This window comes from Photinus pyralis, unplaced genomic scaffold (genome assembly GCF_008802855.1).
Source record: "Photinus pyralis isolate 1611_PpyrPB1 unplaced genomic scaffold, Ppyr1.3 Ppyr1.4_LG1, whole genome shotgun sequence".
Classification (NCBI taxonomy): Eukaryota; Metazoa; Arthropoda; class Insecta; order Coleoptera; family Lampyridae; genus Photinus; species Photinus pyralis.
In genome coordinates, this window is record NW_022170249.1 from 60,077,976 (window position 1) to 60,102,673 (window position 24,698).

At 36.0% G+C, this 24,698-nt stretch overlaps 4 protein-coding genes across 7 annotated transcripts in view; 2 read left to right on the forward strand and 2 right to left on the reverse strand.

The window, feature by feature from the left end:
- Positions 1–4,417: 4,417 nt before the first annotated feature.
- LOC116159091 lies at positions 4,418–18,491 on the forward strand. Of its 3 annotated transcripts, none has more exons than XM_031471993.1 (7): positions 4,418–4,556; positions 4,685–4,693; positions 17,322–17,416; positions 17,468–17,542; positions 17,608–17,712; positions 17,764–18,248; positions 18,300–18,490. In XM_031471993.1, exons 3-6 carry the CDS (start codon positions 17,401–17,403, stop codon positions 18,036–18,038), a joined length of 471 nt encoding a protein of 156 aa, XP_031327853.1. In that variant the 5' UTR covers positions 4,418–4,556; positions 4,685–4,693; positions 17,322–17,400; the 3' UTR covers positions 18,039–18,248; positions 18,300–18,490. The 3 variants fall into 3 exon arrangements, with proteins under 3 accessions (XP_031327853.1, XP_031327854.1, XP_031327852.1); XM_031471992.1 differs by having other exon boundaries at positions 4,435–4,556; positions 4,598–4,693; positions 18,300–18,491; XM_031471994.1 differs by lacking the exon at positions 4,685–4,693 and having other exon boundaries at positions 4,423–4,556; positions 17,348–17,416; positions 18,300–18,491.
- A 2,920-nt stretch (positions 18,492–21,411) lies between these two features.
- Positions 21,412–22,879, forward strand: LOC116159366. Of its 2 annotated transcripts, none has more exons than XM_031472330.1 (5): positions 21,412–21,695; positions 21,750–21,891; positions 21,944–22,106; positions 22,160–22,407; positions 22,585–22,879. In XM_031472330.1, the coding sequence occupies exons 2-5, from the start codon at positions 21,750–21,752 to the stop codon at positions 22,857–22,859; spliced, it is 828 nt and encodes a 275-aa protein (XP_031328190.1). In that variant the 5' UTR covers positions 21,412–21,695; the 3' UTR covers positions 22,860–22,879. The 2 variants fall into 2 exon arrangements, with proteins under 2 accessions (XP_031328190.1, XP_031328191.1); XM_031472331.1 differs by having other exon boundaries at positions 21,947–22,106.
- LOC116159365 (protein ALP1-like) lies at positions 22,875–24,690 on the reverse strand. Its single transcript, XM_031472329.1, has 4 exons — positions 24,125–24,690; positions 23,789–24,073; positions 23,450–23,740; positions 22,875–23,401 (listed from the first exon to the last, which is right to left on the reverse strand). The coding sequence occupies exons 1-4, from the start codon at positions 24,430–24,432 to the stop codon at positions 22,993–22,995; spliced, it is 1,293 nt and encodes a 430-aa protein (XP_031328189.1). The 5' UTR covers positions 24,433–24,690; the 3' UTR covers positions 22,875–22,992.
- Positions 24,661–24,698, reverse strand: part of LOC116164453 — a 1,086-nt gene continuing 1,048 nt past the window's right edge. Inside the window, exon 2 of the mRNA XM_031478646.1 lies at positions 24,661–24,668. Within this exon, the coding sequence (XP_031334506.1) occupies positions 24,661–24,668 (8 nt within the window). The remainder of the gene's footprint in view (positions 24,669–24,698) is intronic.

Below are 24,698 nucleotides of genomic sequence, written 5' to 3' on the forward strand. Positions count from 1 at the left end.
TTTTTGTAGTAATTCGTTATTCGTGTAGTTCCACATAATTTGGAAACTTACAAGGTGGTTAAATCGTTGATTTAGGTTAAATATGGTTAAACGTCAAAAGTTTACTTTAAGGTTATGTTTTAGTATTGGTGCACCAGGCCTGTTGCGGCAAATGATTACTAACGTCATAATTTATTGAAGCGGCGCAGCAACTCAATATTGATCGCACTGTATACAGCTTCTGGCGCCTGGGATTTTTGCACACTTTTAGTTTGACCTCGACCTACACCGACGAGCGGCCGGCAACAGACAGATCAGGGCGTCGATTCCCGAAGATGTGCTTTGTTCACATCGACTGACCTTGATGTGAACGTGAATGTCACTGCATTCTCGAACCTACCACATCGAGCGAAAAGTTGATCGAACATTCGAACGCAACGACTGGTCTAGACCACTCGTTGCGTGAAAGTCATGCGCAGTTCCAGCTACAGGATGGATCTTGCAGCTGTTTTGCTATAGAGGTTATTCAGTGCCCTAACCTATAAATTCACATATTTTCTGTGAAATAAAACATGGAATTGTTCGAGGATTTTCTGGTTATTAATAACAGCTAGTATCCTTAATGCAAAAACGAAACAAAATACAAAACTGACAAATGACAGTTCAATTCTTGTCTGTGATTGGTTAGCGCATACAGTTTGTTCGCGATTCGGGAATGCAGCTAAACTTGAACTTATCCCTATCGTATACGATCATGACGTCATGGCAACCGGTCACATCACATGCACATCACGGAGCATATCGACTAACTTCGGGAATCGATACCCAGATCTTTTGATCACCGCTGTAACCAGGCTACGTGTTTGTCCAGATTTTCCTTTGTGTTCGTTTGTCAAATGTCATTTCCGTCATTCTCATTGTGCGATTGTGCCTCATTTCTCTAATAATTACGAAACGTGAATGTAACTTGTTATAATACTAATTTTAACCTTTTCTAAAGCTAGGCTTTATTCCATTTAAAATTATACATTATAACGGGCGATCAAAAATGAGTTGCTGTCGAGTCGCCTTTGGAAGTTCAAGTTAAATACGAATTCCCATGTAAACAAAAATTCCAAAGGTGACTCGACAGCAACTCATTGTAGTAAATGAGTGACAAATTGACATACAAAAATAACAAACGATACAACGTCTAGATCCATTAAAGAACAAATCATATCATTCATCGTGGCTTTCAAAATTTCCACCATAACAATAATAAATTTCAACTAGAACTATAGTCTCTGAGATATAGTGGTGGTCTTCTAGTTCTAGCTGATCGTCTTAATGTTTCGGATTCTAGATCCACAACAGGCTGAAGTTGCACATTTGAATCTTGAAGCTCTAGATTGATATCTTGATTTATTGTTGGCGGGTGAGGTTGTTGGACAACAACTTCAGGTTCTGGTCTAGAGGCTATTATCTCTCCTTGTCCTCCAATGGGAGCCAGGTGTCTGTTGGATACAGTGGTTTCACGTCCATCTCGGAGGCGAACAAAGGAATAGTCAGCGTTTGACTCCAACAAGTCTACCTCTTCAACGAGAGGCTGGTATTTACTACTTCAGTCACAACGACGCAATAATACTTGTTCTGCCTCTGTCAGCCATGTAGGCATAGAAGTTCCATTAGGAGATCGTCTATTGTGTCGAAACATCCTTTCAGTTAATCGTTGTACATAAAAGAGAACGAATGGAATGTAGAGCGAATGATAGAACTTTTTCCCATTGATCAATTGGTAAATTGTGAGGTCTTCAGAGCTAGTTGAATTGCTTTCCATAATGTTGAATTAAGTTTTTCAACTTGACCATTTCCTTGAGGATTATAGGCGGTAGTACGACTCGTGGCAATACCTCGTGAGTGCAAGTACTGCTTTACTTCACTAGAATAAACGATGCACCTCGATCTGAGTGTACATAGCTCGGCATACCAAACAACATGAAAAGTGAATTTAGATGAGTAATTACAGTCTTTGCGCTTACATCGGAGCATGGAAAAGCAAATGGAAAATGAGAGTATTCATCAATGACTGTAAGTATGAATGTATTCTTGGTATTCGTGGGAACAGGACCTTTAAAATCGATGCCGATTCGCTCAAAAGGTGACGTTGCTTTAATTAGTTCTGGTAGTGGATCTGAATGCCTATAATATTTCGGTTTTATTTCTGCACAAGTGCGGGTTGTTAGTCATAACTCGGATTTCTTCAATTGTATATGGTAAATTCTTATTTTTGATCGTGCAGTTCCTTCAATTTTAGATTTCTTGATTGTGAATTCATACTAGCAGAGATTCTTGACAAAGCGTCAGCAACGTAGTTTTCTGATCGTCCAGGTCTGTAGATGATATCGTAATTGAACGGAGCTAGTTCCAAACGCCATCTTTGAATTTTCTCGTTCTTTATTTTACTAGGTAATTTAGAGTTAAACATAAAGCTTACAGATCTCTGATCTGTGATGAATTTGAAAGGTTTTCCAATTAAGAAGTGCCGCCATTTCTTCAACGACTCAACAATGGCGTAGGCCTCCTTCTCAATAGCCGAATGATTTTGTTCACAATTGTTCAAAGTTCTAGAATAGAAAGCCACTGGTCTCGAGTTTTGTGAAAGCGTACCGGCAATAGACGATTTCGTTGTAAATTAAGATAAAGACAGAAACTCTACCATCATGTTTTCTTTATCTAACATTGTCACCAACATAAGATAGTAAAAATGTTCTATTACAAGAAAATAACTAATTTGTTGAACAAAAAACCCTATAACCACGTTTTCAATTGTTTACAAATCTTGCTTTATAACCTCACTTTAATCATAATCTTCCATTGTATTTTCGCTATCTGTTCCCATTTATTCCATTTTTGCTCTTGTTTGTCATTCTTTTTTACTTTTCACTTTTTTTACGCTTATCCGTGCTTAAATTCATCTCTTTCCTGTTTATCGTATTCCATTATTTTTCCTTTTATTTACAAAAACAGTCTTTTTCAAGACTAACACCGCTTGTTTACAATAGGTATGTAATTTTTAATAGCCCACTTTTAGCATTATTTTGTTAATGGTTTGATTTAGATGATTATGGAACGTTCCATCTGTTTGAGACCGGAAGATGTAGGGGAATGTGGGGGAATCCCAGTCAGATGGGTAATTCCGGTCACCAGAGAATACAGTTACCTGTCAAACCAAGCCAACATAGAACAGGTCTGCCACCTATTGTATGTCGCCGTAAGTTAATTTAACGAGGTTTCGCTTTCAACGGACCAGTATGATCACAGCAGTGACTAAGATACGTTTAACGTTACAGGAAGTATAAAATTCGGTTAATTTTATAGCGAGGTAAGTAACCAAATTTCTTATGTATTGTAATACTATGGATAGCAATATGTCAAGGAATACGTGTTCTTTCTTATTCTTATTTTGGAAAGTGTCGATTGCTGGTCTAGCATTTTTAATGTTTACGTTTCTACGATAGTGTGTGATTGGGCAATACCGGTCAGAAGTGCTGGGGGAATACCAGTCATGACCGGAATTACCCCACCTATTTCGCAATGAAGAAAACTGCTTAGGAATTAGTTTTTGTTGCAGATGCCTAAAAATTACAAAGCACAGGGGAAGAAAGGCTCCTGGAGTGCGAGTCAATTACAGAATGCTATTCTATTTATATCTGCATTATATGCGAAGAGTTTGGACGAGAAGGGGAGTTGTGGTACCGCTGCACACAGTGTGGCAGTTGGGCCCATGAATTGTGCAGTGGATTTGATAGCCCAGAGAATTACATATGTGACATTTGCCTTAAAATATAGATTTTGAGACAATTTCACTTTTTTCCCATTTTTAAAATTAAGTGTTGTTAGTTTTGGAAATTTTTTTTATTTTGTTGTGTTTCACGAACAATGTACTGATTTACCCAGATAACATTAATTCTTCTTGGAATATTCTGTCAATATGCTGAATATTCTGAAAATATTCAACTATTTATAAAATATTCTAAGATTATTTATAGGCATTATTCTATGAACAATCGTTTTAAATATTTCTGGAATGTTCGCTTATTAGGCTATATATTCAATCATTTAAAAAATGATCAAAGATTATTCTATGAAATTATTGTAGGAATAATCATCGAGCTCAACTGCAGAGTATTTTCTGAATTATACAATTTACCTCTAATTTGCTTCAATACTTTTCTTGCAAAGCTAACTCAAGAATGTAAAGAAATTTATGAAATACAATTTATAAAGAATTGTGGAAAAAGAAAAGATTGGCAAGTCTAGTATGATGAAATCGGAAATTTACCGCCGTTATACGGTATTGAAGCTCTATCACACACACATACAAAATATGCCATCTCTCTTTCACGCAAGCGGTTAAAGTGTAAAGTTGTCTTATTTATTCCAAACATACCGCTGTATGTAGAGCTCGGTCAGTTCGACAACGCCCTCGTATCGTATTCGTAATTCGTACATTTTGTGGTTATGAATTGCTAGTGTCACCACGTGCCTGTTGTCTATTTCATTAATTAATAATTGAACGAATCAAGTGATCAAAAAAGGTAGGTAAACCATAGGTGGATATAATAATTAATCTAATTAGTTGACATTGTTTATATTTTCAACTGTTCATTTGGATGTTACGTACATTACTATGACCTCGAATGACCTATACCTACATATTATTTAGTTTGTCTTCATTTTTTACAACAAAGATTTAAATCTAATGGCGGGTCCATACATGCGGCATTCGGTGAGTCGCGAATATTTGTGTATTCGGCGAACTACTTGGCAAGTAAGCGAGCACTTCCACACATGCGCTTCATTTAGTAGTTGCGACTTGTCGATGCGCTCGTGGCGGGAATTGTTTGTGTACCTCGTTTACAAGATGGAGTCGTGCTTTTGGTCAAACGAAAGTGTACTAGAGCTCCTAGACTTGTACGAAGAGCAGCGTTTGATATGGGATCCATCGCACCAGTCACACAAAAATAGAAATGACGTTCACGATGCTTGGCGAAATATAGGTACAGATGAGACTTAAATTCAACGGATCCATAACCGATCTGAAGAAAAAGAAGGATTCACTTATGGCTTCCTTCCGATCATGTCACAAGAAAGTATTAAAGAGTATGAAATCAGGATCAGGTTCGGAAGACGTTTACAAGCCTAACTGGTTTGCTTACGGAAAAATACTGGAAGCGTATGCGATTTCCGTGGCCACGAGCAACGAGACGAATGTGTGGACGAGATTAAATTTACTTTTGTCGCGGTATTCGTGTCCTTTGACTCGTGCACATTTACCGACAACCGATGGGAAATTATTTGCCGCTCGCCAGGCATCGAGTATGTCGTCAAATCGACCATACATACTACTAGCTGCTCGCCGAGCGCCGAACATTCGGTATTCGAGATTCGCCGAATGCCGCATGTGTGGAGCCGCCATAAGTAGAGTATCTACATTATGCACCATATACCAATGTAAAATTTCTGTTGCAGGTTTGTTTTAATTTTAATTATGCCGAAAATTCGTGTTACGAAACGACATTTGCGGCGGGTAGTTCAAAAGGAAGTCGATAATTTCTTTAATGAAACTGATCCCATAAAATCCAAAGGGCTAATGGAGAGCGATAATAGTCAACACATGGAAATTGACACCTTTGACGGTTTCGAGCTTTGTGATCCTGCTTCTAATTCTGATAAGTTTGAAATTAATTTTATTGATAATGATACTGACAATTTTAAGTTTATTCAGGAAGATTCAAAAACTAATACTGTTAGCAACAACATAATAACTTTGAATCCTTTGGCCGAGTGCACAGAGCACTATAATAATTATCTAAATATAACCAAACAGTGGGCTTTAAATCATAATCTATCACTTTCTTGTATGAAAGAGTTTTTAAATAAGGTAGTTCCTGTGTTAGCTCCTGAATTAAAATTTCCAAAAGACCCAAGAACTCTCTTTTGTACACCAAAGAAAGTTCAGTGTAACGTTGTAGAACCAGGAATGTATTACCATATTGGTATACAAAATCAAATTGAGCAGCAGTATACTCATTTAGGCTTAAAACCCTGTGGGAATGCCATAGAGATGGCAATTAATATTGATGGATTACCTTTGTCACGCAGTTCCAGCAGTCAAATTTATCCTATATTAGGTATAGTTAAAAATATTAAAAATGCAAGTAACATAGTTACAATTGGAATTTACCATGGCTATCAAAAACCAGCAAGTTTTAATGATTTTTTATTTGACTTTGTAAATGAAGTGCAAGTTTTGATGAAAGATGGAATTAAATTATTTGACCAGGTCGAGGGGTGAACCGCCGGTGGAAGTAGGTGTACACCCAAGTGGAATTATATTGGAAGTAGGTGGAAGTGTAAAGGAAGTAGGTGGAGGTAGATGGAAGTAGATGGAAGTAGATGGAAGTAGGTGGAAGTAGATGGAAGTAGGTGGAAGTAGATGGAAGTAGATGGAAGTTTTTGTGAACGTTAGATTCAACGTGTCATGCGCAAAGGCTTTTACAAGCGTTAAACGGGTGGAAGGAGTAGGAGATGAACACGTTTTGTATTTGTGATTTGTGTATTGTGTTGTCGTTGTGCTTTCGGAACCTAACCAAAGACGGATTTATTTTAACTTCATATTAATAACTACGGCAGGTGAGTTATTGTAATTAGACTAGAATCCGCAACGATACGTATTTGGTGATTTCATTATCTCGTTACCAACATTCGTGGAATTTTTTTATCTTATGGCGCGTCTTATGATTTGTTGTGCAGTGCAGTTAACCATAGCAGCGCGACATTACACGAACCTCCTCTTTTAACAGTAAACATCGCTACTCGCCATCTAAATATAGAAATTATAGAATTTTTTTTCCAATTTCTCAACATCATTTGGCATTTAATACGCTATCCATGATAATTGATAAGATTTCATTTAGGATCTAACGTCTTGTGTATTGTATTGTTATAGTAATTTTGGGAAAATGGCCGAAGAAGTTTCGAGTGGCGTCTCGGACGTAGACATTTTTACTGAAGCTTCACGGGCGCTTAAAATAAAAATACCTAACTGCGTAAGAAAAATGTTGACTGTAAATGATTACAACGACATAGGCTTATTGGCCGACATAAAGGACAAAAATTTGTCTGATATCGAAGCGTTTGCTCGGACTACATTGCATGAAATTATTGATGAATCCGAGTATGACCAATATTATGGCATTTTTAAAACTAAAGTAGACAAATTTCAATTTTTAAGCTCTCATCGCGATATAATTTTCAAACTGAAAGAGTATTGCAAGAGCAAACATCAGACAGTTCCCATAATCAATTCTACTAATACTACAAAACAAACTCTTCGACAAATTCAAACTCCATTTACACGAGTATTACAAAATTCTGGGGCGAATGAAATAAAATGTGCAGATACCAATCTTTCAGACGAGAATGTTCATATTTCAAAAACTTTGAAAGCGTGGCTGAAATGCAACCTTTCTGAATCTCAGCTTCATGCACACGAAGCAAAAATAAACGAATTAAAAGTTACATCAAAATTAGATTACGACAACAATTTAAAGGCATGTATTACATGTTTTACATGTGGAAAAGTCATAAATGTACAAAAAATTTCACGAAATCAAAACCAAAAACCAAGATGGGTGCTTGGAAATTTTCATAAACATATTTTAACTCATAAAGAGTTAACTACTACGGCCGAGACTACGCCAACAACTCCTGGTTGTAAAAATGTACCTAATTCTAACCAGCAGAATTGCTCAATGAAAAAAGCAACAGCATCATTGACAACGTATTTTAAACCTATACATAAGTCAACAGAGGTCACAATGGCAGCGTCCAGTTCAGGATATTCAACACCAAAAAAACTACAACAAAACAAAATTAACATTCTGCAAGATATTTCTGTCGGTGTTACTCTTCCCTCGTCATCTATAAAAGAAAAAATCATGGATGTTCTACACCAAAATTCAAATTGTGATGACTTAAATATCTCCGGCATAGAGTCACTAAACAAAAATAAAAATCGAGATAAGAGTACCGACTCGAACCAAAACGTTGCCATGATTTCGAAAGAGGTAGTTTCACAAACAAAAAATTTTGAAGATCATCAAATTGATCACAACAACATTCGAGACAAAACTACAAAGTGGAGAACACCAAAATACCAAAGGAGTGAACGCAGAAGAAGAGCTCGTGAACAAATTATACCGAATCAACCATTAATTACTAATTATTATGCTGTTGTGGATGATGTCGTCAAGCTTATGCAAGAAAACGAAGCCCTAAAAAAGAAGTTACTAGAAAGCTGGTCGAGTCACTATCCGTCTTCAGTACCCTCGTCAGTATCAAACACAGAAATATTATTGAGGATTCTTATGGACACTTCCAAACAAAACTCCCAACGCCCTAAAAACCAAAACTCTTACAATACAACAGTTAAACAATTCGCAGTGTACATCTTTTTTATTGGAGGAAGATTGGTGTATGAGATGCTGCATGCAAATTTACAAAATACTCTCCCATCATTAACAACTTTATTTCGATTTATTAATAAAATTCAATTATATGCAGCATGCAACATAACTCATATGACTCATGTCATAACTAAAATCAATGATGACCTAGCCAATATAAATCTTTGGTGCAATAGGAATGGATTATGTCTGAACCCAGACAAAACTGTTGCCCTCTGCATATCAAATAGAATGAGGACAAATGAAATTAATTTAAACTGTCATATTTTAAAACTAAACGGTGCGGCAATTAAATGGGTAACACACACGAAAAACCTAGGGCTCATCTTAGACGAACACCTATCTTTCCAAAAGCATGTCGATAGAGCATATGGGTTGGGCTTCTCTAAATTAAAAGCAATTTATCACTTGAAAAATCTACCAGTGGATACAAAACTGAAGTTGATACAAACTCTTATTTTTCCCATATTTGAATATTGTAGTTTGGTGTATTACAATTCTCTTACGCAACAATATAAACACAAATTACAACGCTTGCAAAATGCGTGTTTTAGATTCGCTTTAGGTATACCTTCTAGAGACCATGTAAGCCCTTATCTTGAAAGAATCCATTTATTAAATGTGAAAGGACGAATTCACTATTTGCTATGCATCTTTCTTTACAAATTGTGTAAAAGTGGTTCTCCTGGATACTTACTGGAAACCTTAGAAAAGCGGTCAAGTAGGCATGCAGTGAACTTGCGAATTGATAGTCTCACAATACCCAAATACAGAACAAAAAAATTTCGAGGCAGTTTCACATACATTGCTGTTTCAACCTTAAATCAAATTCAAGAACACCTAAGTTTATCTTTGGATAATTTCAAAAAAATAATATTTGACATGTGTTTTGATCATTTTTGAAATAAAAGCTAATTTTTTAGAATACCATTGTTAATAATGTTTAAATAGGTACGAAATGTGCAATTCTTTTTTTCTTTGTTCTTTATTTTTTTCATTATTTTTTAGTGTTTTTCAAGCATGTATATTTATGATAATTAGATCATGTTATGCGTCTCATGTCAAAGAATGTTGTCTTTATTTAAGCATATTATGTCACAGTCTTTACTGGAAGAGTGGAAGATCGCCTATGGCGAACTCTGTTTCCATTTGTGAAAATTTTCTATGTTTTTTTCACAATAAATTATTATTATTATTATTATTAATAAAAGAACCAACAGGCCCCAGGAAGGATCTTTTCGTTTTAAAGAACTAAACACATTCTTGGAAGAGAGAAAGTTACCAAAGTATATTTGGATTGGAGAGGATGCCACAAGAATTACTGGCAAAATTGAATACGATTCAAAAACAAATAATCTAGTTGGATTTACGTTACCGCTCTATAATGGCATCCCTGAAGTCAATTCATTTGAGGCAAAGTCTGCCAAAGAAATATTTGATTATTTTTCGATAGAACAAACAGCCAATTACGCTTATGTTATAATGGCCCAGTCGCTAGCAGAAAATGCTCCATCGTTTTGTTTAAATATCTTTGGAACTAATAATAAATTCACAGCTGATGATATTTTACAAAGATGGAATGAAATGATAAAAATGGCGAGTACATTTGGAATAACAATTTTAGGATTTTCAGCAGATGGGGACAGTCGTCTACTAAAAGCCATGAAAATGAATACTCACCTACCCCCTATAAAAAATGATGAGGATGATTCTGATGTAGATAATTCGGAGTGGGAATCCGATAACAACGAGGATAACAATAATTATGGACATTCTTTTGCTAAAACCGAGGCTAAAACGAACGAGATCCAAGGAAAAAAAGTGTGGGATTGGTTTCAAATGGATTCGGCTTTTAAATATGAATGCTTTGTACAAGATACCGTTCATATAATAACCAAAATGAGAACAAGGTTGTTGAATTCGTCAATTATACTACCCTTAGGAAATTATGTTGCTTCTGCCGCACATCTCAAACTGTTAGTTCAAGATTACTCCAAAGACAAACATAAACTAACAATGTCTGATTTAAATGCTCAAGATAAAATGAACTTTGCGTCTGCCGAAAAAATGTGTTCTTCAGAAGTATTGCATCTTTTGGCAAATATTCCGGAGAGTAGAGGCACAGCAGCATTTTTAAAAATTATGAATTATATTATAGAGTCGTTTTTAGCTAAAGATACAGATGTAGAACGTCGAACTTATTGCATTTGGTACGCAGTATTCTTTCTTCGAATCTGGAAGTCATGGATAAGAAGAAAGAAGTCGCTCTACAACGAAAAAAACAACTATTTATCGTCAAACTGCTATATGTGCGTGGAATTAAACGCACATGCTTTAATAAAGCTACTAGAATTATTTATTATCAACAAAGACTTGAATAACAGCATGTTTCTACCATGGTTATACAGCAGCCAGATGTGTGAAAAAATATTTCGAGCCACGAGATCCCTCACTTCTACATATAGTACCGTTGTAAACTTTAGTATGCTGGATATCTTACATCGCTTAAACCGAATCGAAACTATTAACAACTTAACCCACGATCTAAGTGATACCGTTACTTTCCCAAGAGAAAAAAAACGAAAACTTATAAACCCAGATTCAAACCAATTTCTGGCAGTGTAACGAGTGGTTTTATTTCGCGCCAAATTTCATTAAAAAATTTCGAATTTCTTGTCATGATAGTGCAGGTCACCCTGTATATTTCATTATTTGTTCCGGTTAGAAATTTTGTGTTTGGGCATTTCGGTTCGCTCAAGACTATGGTCCGATAGATTTAATTTCGCTCAGATTTAATTTCGTCGTGGGAAGAGTGCAAAGCTGATTGACGTCATCATGAGTAATGCGAGTTGTTTGTCGTTAGTTTATCAACTTGGGCGCCGTCTGGACCGAGAAAAGGAGCGGATGTAGCACCGAGCTATCAGAGATAAGGGGCCTTTCCACGTCGTCAACAGAAAACCGTGAGATCAGTTTGGTCAGCAGTTCTTGGAGGTTAATGACGAAGTTGGAGTGGGTTAAGTTTTCTTTATCTAAACCAATGGGAGAATTTCTAGCGGGAGCCATTTTTGTTTTATGGTAATTTGGGTGTGGTTTTTTCATTTCAATTCTGAAGAAGGGGATCGTTTTTGGGGAGACTCGCGGCTAGTACGTCGAGGGGTCGACACGTACTTTGAGTGATCGCGTTTTAGAAGAGACTCGCGGTTAGTACTTCAAGCGGTCAACACGTACCTTGAGCGAATGTTTTGGTACACTTGGCGGTTTGAGCCACCGGCTTATTTCGGTTGCTCCCAGTTGCGTGCTTTTTGCACCCGTTCCGAAGTGTTATTTTCTTTTCGTGTTGATTTTTTGGCGAAGAAGACCCGGTTCAAATCAGAGGATATTTTGGCGAACCCTTGAGCGTCACCCCAGTTTACTTTGGATGCAGTGAATCGCGTTAGGATACGTTGTGATTTCTCGAGGATATATAATTCAAAGTGCTGCCCTAGTCCTCAAGGCGCAGAATTTCGGGATCCGCCCCAGTTGGAATTTCCTACTAGTGCCGTAAGGTCATTTGTCGAAGGAGCGCTGCGTTTCGGAGAGATATTTGCCCCAAGAAGAGCTGGTGAAATAATACTTTGAACCATCGCGGTTTACCGTCGGATAGTGATCATAAAAGTTTGTGTTCTGCCGTACCGCTAACTCAAAAATCCGTCTCCCGCCGGCGATTAAAGCTAATAAACTGATAAAATAAAATTAAATATACTGTGCTGTGTAGAAACTTTGGCAACTAGCCGTCTCCCACTCGCCACGCGAAGGATTTCCGGGACTTAGTTTCCGTTCAAACACTAAACTTTGCTTTCGTTCCGAGGAAGGATAGGCACCGTGGATTTTTGTTTCCGTGTGTTAAATTCAAGCCACCCCTAACAAAGTCGCAGAGACCTAAGTGTCAGGTTTCATCACATCCACCCTGTACCAGAGGAAAGAGCAGTTCACAAGATCGGCTGTACAAATGTTGTAAAGGTTAGTCTAATTAAATTTGTAACATTCTGTAAAATTCCACTTTTTGGTAATTAAGCTATAGTAAAAAAATTTTTGATTTGATTGTTTATTAAAGTCCAATGAACGATTACCAAAGAGTAGGATAAATTTTTGTGTTTATTTAAATAAGTCCCAGCCCACGCTGGATTAAAAACTGATTACCTGTTGTTGCATTTTTTCAAACTGCAGAGGATGGCCACCCCTTGAGTAAATTAGTTTCACCTGTTAGGATTTTTTAGTCGTCATTGTTAAGCTAGTGTTTTTATAAGGAGAAGAGAAGAACTGCTAGATCCCTGTAAATTGTTTGTATCGCTAATTTCATTTCAATATATTATCTATTTGGTTTCACAGTGCCTGTCTTTAACAAAGAACGAGGGGAAGGAAAGGGAGAAGTAGGAGTTGAGGCAGGAGACTGGTAGGCGGCAGGTTAAGGTTTGTTACACAGTTTCAAAAGAGTTAAAAGCCCACCGATTTGAGTTAGCCGGAGCATTTATTTTTATCGTTTGAGCAGCCTAAGAAGAAGACGGTTTGCCTTGCCGGGCGGAACCGATGGTAATCTTCAAGTCCAGAAGGAACCCCCGTAGCAGCAGTTACTTCTGAAAAAGATTTTAAAAATAAAATAGAAGTCATTGTGAATTCTGCTTTGGAAGAAGCAATTTTAGATACAAAAAAACTGGGAATAAAAGTTAGGAAAGGAATCTGGAATAAAGTATGTCATTCGAGTAACAAAAAAAGAACAGTCCGAAACAAAATCCAGACGCGGATTTCGAAAGTTAAAAAATCTACAGTAGAAAATATGTGTATCACGAAGGGTGTAAATGTAGGATCTGATGAAGAAAGTGAGAAAGATGAAGATGAAATATATATCGACGATGAGCAAATGATACTCGATCAAGAAATAAATGAAGAGAACGTGGATCTTGATGGACTTGATGAAAAAAGTGTAATTAATGAAAATGGTACACCTGTAGATTTCGAGCTCGATTTCGAGGTAGATGTATTTGACATTTCACTGTTAAGAAATGCTGGGGAATCATTATTGTTAAGGGATTATAGTGATAAAGGCAAAAGAAGCAAAATGTCAATAAGAAGTGGAAGTGACTTTTATAGCAAGGGACCATTTGTACGCGTATTAATCAAAGATAAAATATCTGTTGTCAGAAAAAGTTCTTTATGCTGGATGTTAAGCACAGAAAAACAAAGAGTAAGTTCCGATCGATTAAGAAGATTTTTTTGTGATAGTCAGTCTGTGATAACGCAGAAGAATAGTATGATAGATTCCGTTGTCAGAGTTGAAAAATCTGAACGTTTACGAATTGGCGACTGGTGCTTGTTCTACAATAGCGGTGTCAAAAATACTAGAAGCAAAAACACTAACCTCGACAATAACCATAAGTCAAACCTTGATAATTATATCTTCGGTAGAATTCTTTTTTTCAAAGATGTCTCAAAGCGAACTTCGAAAACAAAGTTAACGTGGGTCCAATCGAATGCCGTCGGAATAAAATGTTTCTGTACCTGGTACAACGTTCAAAATAATGGAAAATTAACACATTCATCGTCATTTCGACATGAATTTTACGATATTACCTATTATAGATTTTCGTTACCAAATCCGTCTGTGATACCGAACGAAGAGACCGATACCATGGATCTAGTGCTTGAAGACAAAGTGTTAAGTGATCTACAAAAAAAAATCGACTGTTCTGGAAATGAAAGCAGTTCCAGTGCCAGTGCTATTGTGGAATGTGACAATTTTGCTATCGATCGTAACACAACATTTGTGGACTACAGCTCGAGCAGTAGTGACAGTAATCAAGATTTGGAATTGTGGGAAGTTGACGACTCTGTTGACGATGACAACGAGGACTGCAGTTCTTCGGAAGAGCTCCCATGCGTTGACATCGCACATTCTTGTGAGAAAAAGATAGACATTAAGGTTGAAAATTACTACGCGGTATTTTATGATGATTCATGGTACATCGGTCGAGTTATCGAAATCATAGACAACTCGAATAGTAGAGTAAAATTTTTAAAAGAAAATTTGCATCAATTTCTTTGGCCCAAACATGATGATATACAACAAGTTGAAAATAAATACATTTATCAAGGTCCCATAACTTTACTAGGCTCTGGGCCTTTTAGTTTACCTGAAACAGTAAGAGACCAAATTACTAATAATTTTAAAAATATCAAGAGAAAGTATAAGTAAAAGGTAGATTAGTAGAGAATGTGTTTTATATAAAACTCTTTTCATGTTTTGATGTTATTTAATATGAGGTAAGTTTTTGTTATATAAGAATATTTCAGGATTTTGTTAAGTTCATTAGTATTATATTATATTTTACGTCGTATATTACCTATACTATTGTTATTATTTTGCAATATTTTGTTTTTTGTACAAATTTATAGTAATAAACTCTTAATTCTTTGAGAGGAATCATTTTATATTTTCAGTTGCGTATCATTATTACTGAATTACGAATACAAACACAAACAAATTGCTAAATACTGAAAAATTATTGAAAAAAATCAGAAAAATTTGGTGGAAGTAGGTGGAAGTAGATGGAAGTTTGATGGAAGTAGATGGAAGTTTGGTGGAAGTAGATGGAAGTTGGTAGAAGTAGATGGAAATTGGTGAAAGTAGATGGAAGTTTGTGGAAGTATGTGGAAGTTTAATGGAAGTTGATGGAAGTTTTTCCAAAAGTGGAAGTAGGTGTACACGATTTTTATCGGCGGTTTACCCCTCGGACCAGGTATTTCAATTTAAAATTGTTATGTTTTTATTTGATGCTGTAGCCAAATCCAGTGTATTGTACATCAAAGGGCACAGTGGATACTACTCTTGCACAAAATGTATTCAAGAAGGTTGTTATATCCGCGATAGAATTTGTTTTCCCAATACTGTGGTTGTCAAAAGAACAAATGAATCTTTTTTAAGTATGGCAAATTCTGAACACCATACAGGTAGAAGCGTTCTTCAAGAAATTCCAGGAATCAACTTCATTGTAGACGTACCATTAGATTATATGCATTTGATTTGCCTTGGGGTAGTAAAGAAGTTTGTAGTAAATACATGGGCGTTTGGCCATCCACCACATAAATTTTCTGCTTCTCAGTTCAAGTTAGTATCATCAAAATTAGAACTACTAAAGCGATTTCTTCCATTCGAACTTGCTAGAAAACCAAGGAGTTTAAGTGCGTCAAAGCGTTGGAAAGCTACCGAATTTAGACAAATTTTGTTATATACCGGTCCACTTGTTTTTAAAAATGTCTTGTCAACCAAGAAGTACAATCACTTTCTTACTTTACATGTAGCCATTTCTATTTTAATTTGTGATAAAAATTGTTATCCTTATGCTGATTATGCAGAAAAATTGTTAAGGCATTTCGTGGAGTCAACTAAAATTCTGTATGGGGATCACTATTTGAGCCACAATGTCCATAATCTATTACACTTAGTGGAAGATGTTCGGCATCATGGTTGTTTAGATAATTTTAGTAACTTTTCTAGTGAGAATTATTTGCAGAAATTTAAAAAAATGCTTAGAAAACCTGGAGATGTTTTACCCCAATTAATAAATCGTATCACAGAATTACATTCTCTTTCTCCAATCACTGTTAATTTAGACATTACTAAAAGTGATTTTAAAATGATGCATCCACACAACCTTGGGGTTTTAGTTAATGGTTGTGTGTCACCACAGTATAAATCAGTATCATTTCATAACTTTAAAATTTCTGCTAATGAAGGTGATTCTTGTTGCCTATTAAAAAGCGGTCTTTTTATATGTGCTAAAAACTTTGCATTTTGTCCACATTTAGATGAATATGTTGTTGTGGGAGAATCTTTTAGCGAAGTAACAGATTTTTACACAGAACCGTGTCAATCCTCCTTAATTGGCATTTATTTTGTGAAAGGCTGCGATAAGTTGTCTTTTTGGCCTGTAACCCAAATTGTTTCAAAACTTATTAAATTACCTTACTCGGACGGTTTTGTAGTTCTCCCTTTGCGTCATACAGAAAAAATCGATTGAAACTTTATATTTTTTTATGCTATTCTATTTGAAGTCAAGTCTCAATTACGGTTCACATACAAGATGTTCATTTCAAAACTTCCCACGCCCAATATATCTATATCTGTTCATTTTCTAAAGAAATCCCGAACCACGTGGACAATGTGATAGAGGAGGACAACTTTTTAATAAAAAATGTGATCCTACGTTATACCCCCTTCGAGTGACAGTTACAAAAACCCCCACTTTTTAAATGGGAAATAGGGGCTTGTGATATATCGCTTGAATGGTAGGTATCTTCATTCTCTTTCTAAAAATACTATTGATATCAAATTATTTTTATAATTATCTACATGAGTCTGCATTTCTATAAAAATATTGGCGGTGGGAATTTTTGAAATGAGCACGCTGTATATTATGCATAATTCTAATGATCTCAAATTTATATTTTACCTACTTTGTAGCGAAACGCGACTATGTGTTCCAAGACGTGGAGCGTTGCAAAATTTACTGAAAGCAATGACGTTGTTGAAGTAGTTCCAAATTCCTGGATTATAAACAATAGTATGGAATGTGTATGGCCTCCTTTTGAGAAAAAAGACTTGGAAAAGGCAATAAAAACATGTTTTTCGCCCAATTTTGAGAGCTGGCAACGTCACAAAATCAAAATCTTATCAAAAACTCTATACACTACATTTTCTGTGGCCTCGGCGCAGGCAACCAAGGCGTTGGTTACTTCGGATATAGATCAGGAGGCAAGTAAGGAAATCCCAAAAAAGCGAAAAAGAATCAGAAATAAATTTCTTGATGATGATGATTCTTCAGAAGGTAGTACGTCAGATGCCACAGAAAAGGAAAACATACCAGAGTTCCCCGAAATGCTTATAAACGAAGGTACCTACTTTATTTATACAATCTTTAAATTTTATAATTTAATTCTTTCAGATTCATTTAATAAACACCGTCCGATTAAAATACTGTCGAATGTTCAAGTACATAGAAGTGCCACACCATCTCGAAGTAAGTATGCATTTTTGCTAATTCCATGCTTACCTATAGTAATGTAACCAAAACCATTTTAATAGGTCCTAGTACAACAACATGTTCCAATACCCCTACTAGTAGGCGAAACGATGATTCCCAAACCATAACTCAAGCCGCGACTAATTATGACGACTGTGATAGTGGAGGTATGAGTAAATTGTTACCCATTTTAGAACATATCATTTATCTTATTGTAGTTTTAGTGAAAAACAGTCAGTTAAATACACTGGTGAAATACATAGTAAGCAATAATAAATTGATAAAGCAACAGCAAGAAGCCATTGCCGAGTTAACAAGTAAAGTTAACGCACTTCTTGAAAAGAGCAGCGATAATGTTCAGGCTATACAAACGTGTGCCCAGTGGAAGGAAAGAAAAACAAAATTATTTCCTATTACAGAGGTTGACCAAGTAAACCAAATTGAAGAGCTTTTGACTGAACATGAGTTTCAAGAATATCTGGTAAACATTTAACAATTTAACATCATTTTCACATGTTTATCAATAAACGTTTAATTTAGATTCAAACATGGTCCACAGAGGGAGGCAAAACCGTCAATGAATGCGTCAGAAAAATTATGCCCTTGGTGATTACAGACGGAGTTGGAATAGCATTTAGTTACCATGGTCATAAACAGAAGAAGGATTTCTCAAAATATAAATTATTGAATAGAACTATTATTGGTAAGTTAAATTATTTATTCTCATTAAGTTTAATTATTTACTGTATTCCAGAAAGTGTAAAGTTAAATAATAATAACGCCACTTCGAAAGAAGTCGAATTACAAGTAGCTGTCTGGCTCACCAAGTGCTCTGTGCGTAGAAATAAGTCCATGTTAATCTAATTTGTACCTACATTGCATATGTAGTAACTAGAGAACATATATATTGTCTGTGGTAGTAATATATGTGAAGATTGATAAAACAAATGCGTTTTATTGTAGCAACCTACAATAAGCACTCTGAAATACATGATATAGACAATTTGCAAAAATCTGTGATATTGTAAAGGACCAGCAGTAGTAATATTCTATCAATTCTGTACTATACCACCGGTGAGTTCATTTGCTTTAGTGATTTTACAATAGCACAAATTTTCGCGAATATATATAGAATTCGTGCTGCAAGATTATACTTGAAATATGTAGAGAATATTCGTGTTGCGGTTATGTATGTTCCAAAAATATTCAATTATTCATTCAAGGAATATTCCAGAAATTCTCCTTAGAATATTTAAAAAAGGGACATTTCAGATTCAGGGAATATTCTCAGAATAATCTAAATATTGTTATAATATTCCAAGAATATTTGAATATTCGCAAGGAATATTTTTTAATCATTACAGGAATGTGATTTTGTTATCTGGGTATTTAACGTACTTACTGTTATTATTTACGATTATTTAATAAAATATGTTCGAAATAAGATATGTCCATTTAAAAAGCATTGGGATAATGCTGACCGTAATTACCCGCAGAGTGGGGTGATTCCGGTCAATGACGTGTCATCAATTTGTCTAAATTTTCTTCATGGTATTAAATATTGCTGTTATCAGAATTTGTCAATGTATAGTAGCCATATTAACCATCTTATAAACCAAGGATCTTCGATAAATGATCAATTCTAATTAAGGCTTAGGTGACCGCTATTCCCCCATTCTCCCCTACCAGGTGCTGTGTTACAGCATTTTAATGTTGCAGATCATTCTGTATTGGAGCTGCAGAGATGGTTAGAATGTCGCGGAATGAAGAAATCTGGTAACAAACAAGAATTGATAGAAAAGTATATTGAAAAAACTAGATTTATTTACTGTTTATTTATGTATTTTTATTTTTTAGGGTGCAGAATTGTATTAGTGCAGGGCGAGAAAGTCATAGAGGAAATGTGGATAAAATGGCACACTTTTTGTTAAACGGTAAATATATTCGTCAAAAATGCCAATACAAAACTGGGACAAATATAGAGCATAGCTTATCTATTTATCTGTTGAAAGGAAACAAAAATATTTCATTATTCCAAAAAAGAAAACTTAAATATGTGACCTCTCACTACAAGTACAAGTATGCCATTTTATCCAAACAATCAGATAATATGGCATACACCTTAACTATTATTATTTATGTACACAGTTCGCAAACAAATGTTTTCACCCTGGGGGTAACGCCAGCGCATTCTGTGTGACTCCACTTTTGGCAAGCTTGGCACTGAACCCAGGTCTCTTTTGCCTTAGACATCGAATAAAGTTCGTTACAATATATGCAAGATGCTTCATCTTCGTTATCATCCTGATCTGTAAATGGATCCTCTTCACTTTTTTGTCATATTCGGGATGTCTCTCATTTAGGTTAATTGTTGCTTTCTGTCTTCTCATGGATCTTCGTGCTTCCAGCGTTTTCTTTGTTTCAGCTTTGTCTTTCAACTCTGCCAAGTTTGGAGTAGAATTCAAAACTAATGGTCCCTGGCTTCTACGCTTTCTTTTGTTCTCTGCATTTTGTGCTTTTGGAAGTCCCTTAATCATCTCCAATGAAATGTGTTTTCTGTCACGTGATCCATTCTTCTTAGTACCTTCTTCTGGAGCACCTTTATCATGTTGTGGTGAAGGCGTTCTCTCAAGTCGAACCTGCACAGCAGACGTCGACGACTGATTCATTCCAGAATCAAGTGAATAATTTTCACAGGGTTCAGGTTGCGAAATTTCTTCATAGGGCATCGTTTGAGATGCTTGCATTCCGGAGGGTGCAGGTTCGATTTCTAGCCCTTCAATATCGGTAACCTCGGCAGGGGCATACATCCAGTCCGGGAATATGTGTGGGTTTAGTGGATAAATGCCAGTATTTTTAAAGCCACTGACTGCGTTTTTCATCACAGCAGCTTTTTCATAAGCTTCTCCAAATAGCTTGCCAACCTGGTAAACGGATACAGTTCTTCCCGGATTATTTTTTAGCCAACCAGATATAGATTGGTTATAGTATGTTGATAATGGGCCAAAAAATGCTACGTCGAGAGGCTGAATGCGATGGGTACAGTGTGGTGGAGTGCAAAGTATAATAACGCCATTTGCTTTGGCTGTTTCCAGAGCGTCCAAATATTTATGGCTCGAATGGCCATCGAGTATAAGCAGAACTTTTTTTTCAATCGATGCGTCTGTATATTTTATAAAATGAAGCAACCATTTATGGAATAAGGGACCCGTCATCCATCCAGACTCTTGACATAACTGAAGTGTGCCAGTGGGAGCGTCGTCTGTCAGTTCCGATTTAGCATTCTTTCTTGAAAAAATGAGAGCTGGTGGGATAAAGTGTCCGATCGCGGATTCATGCAACAAACTACCGTTGTGTGTACGCCACGCTCAGCACTTGTTATGGCTCCTACCTGTTTTCGCCCTTTCGTAGCAAATACTTTCGATGGCCTTTGGACTGTTGACAGCGCCGATTCATCCATGTTAAACATTCTTTCGGGCGGAATTTCATACTTTGCGATAGTGTCCTCTAAAAGTGAAAAAAACGATGATATTTGTGGCTTATTGAATGCACTAGCTCGGGCTATCGATGTCGCTTCTGGTTGCCTTAAAGCCGTAGTACACCATCATAAATTACATGAATTATTCATGAATTTTGATGAAAAATGCTAATTACATCGTGTATTGTCACCGTGAATTTTTACATTCAATTTTACATCATAAATTGAAGAAATAGGTTTTGTTCTATTTCTGAAGGTCATTGTCATGAATTTTTAGTTCGCTGTAGTACAGTTTATTTACTTGTGGTTGGCAAAACGCAAGTATTGGTACAAGTGTAAAAACAAACTTGTAACCTCAATTCTTTCCCGTACTTTATGGTGGGTTTATACAATCATTATCATTAGTTCACTAACATTAGCTCACTAAACTAAGAAACTTAAATATATGGTAATGAATGGGCGCGTTTATACAGCATTACTTCATTAACTAACATTAACATTATCACTAAGAAGATGGTTAACTTTTAACTAAACTTGTTAAATTCTTAGTGAAAGAGAACAGTGCGCATGCGTAACTGTCAACACACAATCAGCTGATTGTTATGACAATTATTTTAGTTCTGTAGTAGCACTCAGCTGTATTTTATTTCGAGTTGTTTTTATTCAATTAGTGTAAGTACCCAACGCTATTTTATATTATTTCTAGTTACAAAAAGCATTTTGTAGATGATTGACGAAGACGATATGAGATTGATTGATGTGGTGCAACAATTTCGTCAAATTTATGACAAAAGCAGCCCCAATTTCAAAAACAAAAGGGCCAAACAAAATGCTTGGACGACAGTGGCACAAATGCTCGAACGAACCCGTATGATAATGTTATTCAGTAGGAAATAAATATATATATGTTTGAATTGTAGCAGTAGATTGCGAGTCTCGGTTTACGGTTCTCCGAAACCGATTTGTTACAGAGAAACGTAAGCTGCAGGTTGCAACTGCATCTGGAGCAGGAGGAGATGTTGTGGAGCCATCTCCTTTGTACAAAAAGCTTGAATTTTTGCTACGTTTTATTAAAAGTAGACAGTAAGTTGGTGTCATAATATTATTTGATCTACTATCCTTGTCTGTAATTACAGAACTACCTCTAACGTGCAAATGAAAAATGCAGCAGGCCAAGAAAAACCTGGCCCTTCATGCTCTGCAACCGGACATAGAAATGCCCAAGAGCAAACTAAAGCTGGCCCCTCAAATCCGTGGGACACAATTAACACAATTTTGGAAGGGTCTGAAGTGGAGGTAGAGGAGTTCTACACAGAGTCGAACATTGACGACTCCCAAGAGGATCTTGATGAAGAAACACATCATGATATCCAACAATCGGAAGGTATACAAAATTACTAAGGCCCAGTTTCTCAAACTCCGGATAAGGTTATCTGACAGATAGTTGCCATGACGACAATGTTATTGGGATAGCTTACCCAGAGGATAAATTTTATCCGCCGATAACTGGCGATTGAGAAACTGGGCCTAAGTCAGTTTTGTTAATGATTTTAAATTTTAGACAAAGAAAACCAAGAACCTGTTGCACGAAAAAAAAGAAAATTAGACACATCCGGCAACAAAACATCAAAAAAAAAAAGTCCCATTAGGGGTGCCCTAGAAGCATCCTTAAATAAATTTAATACATATTTAGCGGCCAAACAAGAAAAGGCCGACGAAATGATTGATAAAGAGTTGTCCTTTGGCCGAACTGTCGGTCTTTATCTAAAAGAACTTGATGCAGAAACGCGACAAGCTAAACAGCTTGAAATCATGAATATATTATTTTCAAAATGAAACAAAATGTAAATATCGATGTATATATAAGTATTTTAGTACCATAGGTTTATTTCTATATATATTTATATGGAACAATATTAAGAAAAAATACAATGCATGCATATAAAATGTTAGTATAATTTGTTCAATTTTAACTTGGCAGAGAGCCTTCTGCAATATGGTCATATTGCCAGCTTACTTTTCCTTGTGCACTGGCAAAGTAGGCGGTTAATAATTCTCGATTTTGCCGTACAATCCGGGTTGAAAAATTAGAACCAAGCCGACCAACTGGACGTAACATGTTTGATTCATTGCGCCATTGTCCCGGACGCAGGCCCCCATTTATATCTACCTCGTCTCCAAATCCAGTAGGACAATACTTTCTGCTACCCATTGGTATGTCCTCTTCTTTAACTTGGAGGAAATTGTGAAGAACAACACATGCCTTAACAATAGCCTCACAGGTTGTCACATTAGCGACAATCGGTCGCCGAAAGATTCTCCAACGTGCTGACAGGATACCGAATGTATTTTCAATCGTTCGTCGAGCACGGGACAACCTATAATTATATGTTATATATATGTAAAATTATTATTAGAAACTTAACCTGTAGTTAAATATTTCTTTATTTTCCCCTAGTCGTTCCCCTGGATAGGGTCGCATAATACGTTTATGCAGTGGAAAAGCCTGATCTGCCACAAAAAAAAAAGGTAATGAAACTGAAGTTCCAGGTAGTTGTTTAGCATCGGGTAAATCAAGAACATCGTTTTGATTTTTTAAAATGGCTTGACCAAATGCAGATTCTGAGAATACAATGCTATCATGTTGTGAGCCATAACCACCAACATCAACCAACGTAAAACGGTAAAAAGCATCACATGCTGCCATTAAAACAATACTGGAAAAGTATAATGAAATGCAGTAATAATAATACTTTAATATTCACCTGCTAGTTTTTTTATAATTAAAAAAATCACTGCCACTATGTGCAGGAGCTTGAATTTGAATGTGCTTGCCATCTAAAGCACCAAGGCAATTAGGCATGTTCCACCTTTGATAAAAACCTTTGGAAATCTTTACAAATTCAGTTCCAGTTGGCGGTTTTAAATGTATGGGTGACAACACATCCCATAAAACTGAGCATGTTTGCTTAATTATGATATGAACAGTCGTTTTCCCCATGTAAAAATTTGTTGCAATCTCTTGCATAGAGCATCCTTCGGCCAGATAACTATAAAATAATTAATTAAATGTTAAATTTTGTAACAAAATTAGTCCTTACTGTAATGTTAAGGTTAGTCGCTCAGCTGGAGAAATATGTGATTTTTTCTTGTGTCTCTGCAGATGTGGTCCAACAATGCTTAACAAATTATCAAATACTGCCGGTGTCATTCTTGTATATTTAAAGTATTGTTCATGGTCCATTTCTCGCATACGTCTTACACGTTTATGAAATTGTCCATGTACTATTCTGTTGCGATTAATAGGTCGCACTTTGTACCTGCGTACTCTTTTTTTACGTTTTAAATAGAGCATCGCGGCTGTAGTCAGCAATAAAAAAGCTGCAAACACTTCGTCGTCGTCCATCATAACACAACACAATCCAAAAACTATCGAAATTCCAAATAATATTATTATAAAAAAAGTGAGGTTGAATAATCACACGTAAATATGGTAAAACACGTTTCACACTGTACCTACAAAAACCATGCGCACGGTTTGCCTTCCTATTGGGTATTTCTTAGTGACATTAATGATTGTATAAACCAATGTGGGTATTAATTATTAGTTTAATTATAGTGAACTAATTACTTAATGTTAGTGAACTAATGATAATGATTGTATAAACCCACCAT

Excerpts from the sequence above, each read along its gene's own strand:
- LOC116159091 (XM_031471992.1), top strand. The coding sequence starts at position 4,659 with ATGACCTATACCTACATATTATTTAGTTTGTCTTC. Across the intron at positions 4,694-17,321 it reads ATATTATTTAGTTTGTCTTC|ATTTCTTGATGATGATGATT; the intron begins ATTTTTTACAAC and ends AATCAGAAATAA. Across the intron at positions 17,543-17,607 it reads AAGTGCCACACCATCTCGAA|GTCCTAGTACAACAACATGT; the intron begins GTAAGTATGCAT and ends CCATTTTAATAG.
- LOC116159366 (XM_031472330.1), top strand. The coding sequence starts at position 21,750 with ATGATTGACGAAGACGATATGAGATTGATTGATGTGGTGCAACAATTT. Across the intron at positions 21,892-21,943 it reads ACAAATGCTCGAACGAACCC|CAGTAGATTGCGAGTCTCGG; the intron begins GTATGATAATGT and ends TTTGAATTGTAG. Across the intron at positions 22,408-22,584 it reads TGATATCCAACAATCGGAAG|ACAAAGAAAACCAAGAACCT; the intron begins GTATACAAAATT and ends TTTAAATTTTAG.
- LOC116159365 (XM_031472329.1), bottom strand. The coding sequence starts at position 24,432 with ATGATGGACGACGACGAAGTGTTTGCAGCTTTTTTATTGCTGACTACA. Across the intron at positions 24,074-24,124 it reads CGACTAACCTTAACATTACA|TTATCTGGCCGAAGGATGCT; the intron begins GTAAGGACTAAT and ends ATTATTTTATAG. Across the intron at positions 23,741-23,788 it reads AATTATAAAAAAACTAGCAG|TATTGTTTTAATGGCAGCAT; the intron begins GTGAATATTAAA and ends ATACTTTTCCAG.